The 3,165-nt window shown below is 34.4% G+C and overlaps 1 protein-coding gene across 1 annotated transcript in view; it reads right to left on the reverse strand.

Moving 5' to 3' along the window:
• LOC105623955 overlaps window positions 1-3,165 on the reverse strand; it is a 30,165-nt gene that overhangs the window by 10,123 nt on the left and 16,877 nt on the right. Inside the window, exons 5-9 of the mRNA XM_012205325.1 lie at window positions 2,445-2,635; window positions 1,993-2,080; window positions 1,791-1,912; window positions 1,471-1,603; window positions 213-1,164 (exon numbers count right to left, since the gene is read on the reverse strand). Coding sequence (XP_012060715.1) covers window positions 213-1,164; window positions 1,471-1,603; window positions 1,791-1,912; window positions 1,993-2,080; window positions 2,445-2,635 — 1,486 coding nt within the window. The remainder of the gene's footprint in view (window positions 1-212; window positions 1,165-1,470; window positions 1,604-1,790; window positions 1,913-1,992; window positions 2,081-2,444; window positions 2,636-3,165) is intronic.

Raw genomic sequence — 3,165 nt, forward strand, 5'->3', positions numbered from 1 at the left:
TATATATATATATATATATATATATATATAACAATAGTAAGAGAAAATCAACCGAGAAATATTCAACACAAGTAAGCAAAGAAGATGTTAGTGTGTCTAATAATATTTTTGTGAATCTTGTAATTATATTGTTAGTTAAAATAAATTTAAAATAAACTGTAATTTTATTCTTTTATTTTATTTATTAGAAGAAAAGAGGTCGAAACTCCTACCTTTCTGATTGTTCGATCGAATTGGTCTCTGATTTTCTAAGCTGTTCCTCTGTCATTTTTCTCGTTTCATCGGTTGTCTCACTCTCTCCAGAACAAACTTCAATCTTTGTTAAACTGTCCAAATGTCTCTGGATCGCGGTGTCGTAATGTTCGGTATATTCGCTCTCTCGTTGCTCTTCGTTTTCGTCCGCGACGTTTTCCCCTCGATCGCTCCTCTCACTCGATTTCTCAGATTTCATCTTTATTTCCTTTTGCACAGAATTTTCCACCGCGGTTGCGGTTATCTTTTTGCTACATTCGTCTGTATCCTTAGACTTTTCTTTGGCTTCATCATTTCCCTTTGCTGTTATCAATATAAATGAATTTTCATTTTGTTTTTCTTTATCATCTTCACGTTTGGCTGTTTTCTTTTCTGAAGTCTTCAAGTGTTTCTCGTCATTTTTCTCATCGTAACTCTCGCAAACAGTTGCGTTCTTTTCAGTTTTCTTTATCACTTGACAGGTATCGACCTTGTCTTTTTCGAATTGCGTCTTGCTTGTTCCTTCTTGATAATTTTCTATCTGATCATTTGTCGCGTCGCTTTCGGAAATTCTGGGAGTTCTTGGAATCACATTGCTGATCGCCTCCATCAGTTCCTTTTCGATTTCTTCGTCAGATTTCGTAGAGGAACATTCGGATAAATCGGATGTGTCCTCAGCATCCCGATCGCCAATCAGAGCCTTGTAATATGCGTTAGAGCTCGGTACTAACATAGCAACCGCGTCTGGCTGCGATCGAGAGTTCCTCTTCTTCTGGAATAGCCAATTATCCTCCCAAGACTCGATTGGCGAGACTATGTCCGTCGTGTGACCAGGGGCGTGACGTTTCGTTCTGACTGGCGGATATTCGTTGCGATTTAAATCTGAAGAATCTGACGATGATGACGGCGATGGCGAAGGTAATTCTCGCGGAGCTATTATAAAAGACTTAGATAATTAATTATGTAACATGCGATGTTGTTTGCTTTATGTCGGGATAATCGCATGAAATATTTTATTTTTTACATTTTTTTAAAAGAAAAAAAATATTGGAGAAGATTAGATAACTGTCTGAATATTGAAATATATTTGTAAATTAAAAGCGATTGATGAGTCAAACGAGATTTTAATTAATTAATTTTGACATATTGCTTGATTCAACAGAATATTTTACTTATACACAATTCTGCGTACTTTTTAAATATGTAAATGACATTCAAAGTGAAAGTCGAGATACTCACGGTCAATGATGTCCATCCCATATTCTGGAAACGGTACGCGTCGGCTGCAACCGAATTCCAATGCGCCGTTGTCTCGAAGTTCATCATCGTCGTCCGACGTGATTGTGGTTACTTCCTCGATTCTTTCTTCCATCTATAACAGGATTTAGTTCCCTCCCTTAGAGAGCATATGATATACAATTTATGTTTTATTATATTGATTATGCTGTGTTGAAGAATTTAAATTTGATATGCAAATTTCACGTTCATCTTTCATTGCACTTGATTCTGTACTGCGATATGCGAGAATATATAAATGCGATTGTAATCGGCATCCGTACCATAAAGGACACCGGTTTATGATAATCTTCATTCCGCCTGATCGACGCACTATGATCACCGTTGCACTCGAGATGGTCGGATGCGTAACTCGCCACATCTTCCTCAAGATGCTTACTGTCATCTGAAAAAGGAGCATCATCTTCTTAAATATGAGTTCTCTATGCTTCAAGCGCGATAATACGTTAAGTAAATCGTACGTACTTGCGGTATATTTTGCTGTAGGCGAATTTGTGTCGTGTAAAACGTTGCTGTTACCATCAACTCGTTCTCTTTGATATTTTTCGATGACCTAAAAATGTGTACATAATAAATTCGATTTAATTAAAGATTTGTTTAACTTAAGCTTCATTGGTGAATGTGAATTTTTAATTATTACAAATTATAAATTATAGAAATATCTAACGCACACATTTTAATTTTTAATTACAATCGATTCGAATATGAATTTTAATTTATATTTCATGCAGAGAATATAGAAAGAAGTTCTTTTCTTTATAATTAATTTTAAAATATATTTTTTATAAAATATATTTTAAATAATTTAATATAACATTTTTTAAATTTCATTTTCATTAATTTAAAATGCTTGGATAATATTGTTTCATAATTAATTGAGGAAATCTTTCTTAAATTCTAACAATTATTCAAATAACCTTATTGAGTATCGCGGTGGCGAGGAGATCCTCATAACTATCATTCGTGACGGCGCGTTCTTCTTGAAGTTGCTCTGCGGAGTCCTCGGATGCATTTAATCCTGGCAACTTCCGAGCTTCCTCGACAGCTTTCTCGACGATCTCTCTGAGCGCCGCATGCGCCATAGTTGGCGGATCCGTAGACGGTTTATCTGGAACATTAAGTTGGAAAATTACTTTTTGGTTAGATTGGAAAATTGTCGATATCAACGTTGCCATTGCGATGATCGATGATGAGAATATATTCTGTTGATCATAGTATCTGCAATTATTACGAGTGCGACGTAGAACGTACTTCTACAAGTCCGTCAGTTGTACCGTTAAATTCGAATATACTTAACATTGCTATCCTCGCATTCATCAATTCCTCTATGATAATAAATTAAGATCTTAATGTCTACTTTTAACAATGTAGATTAACTTCAATCTCGATTCAACTTACTCATATTTACAATTTATTCATATTTTTCTAATTTTTAGAATTAAAAAAAATGAAGAGTAAATAAACCGCGATTGAAGTTAATTTACATTAATGGAACATATGAGCTTTTTAATTATTAGACGCTTAAATGCGTACCGATTTCGATGAATTAATCGAAGGCTTCAGCCATGAGGCAATGTAGATCATGTTTTCCTCAATGTATTTTATCCTTATAAGCTATACATATATATATATATATAT

Source organism: Atta cephalotes (assembly GCF_000143395.1).
Source record: "Atta cephalotes unplaced genomic scaffold scaffold00068, whole genome shotgun sequence".
Classification (NCBI taxonomy): domain Eukaryota; kingdom Metazoa; phylum Arthropoda; class Insecta; order Hymenoptera; family Formicidae; genus Atta; species Atta cephalotes.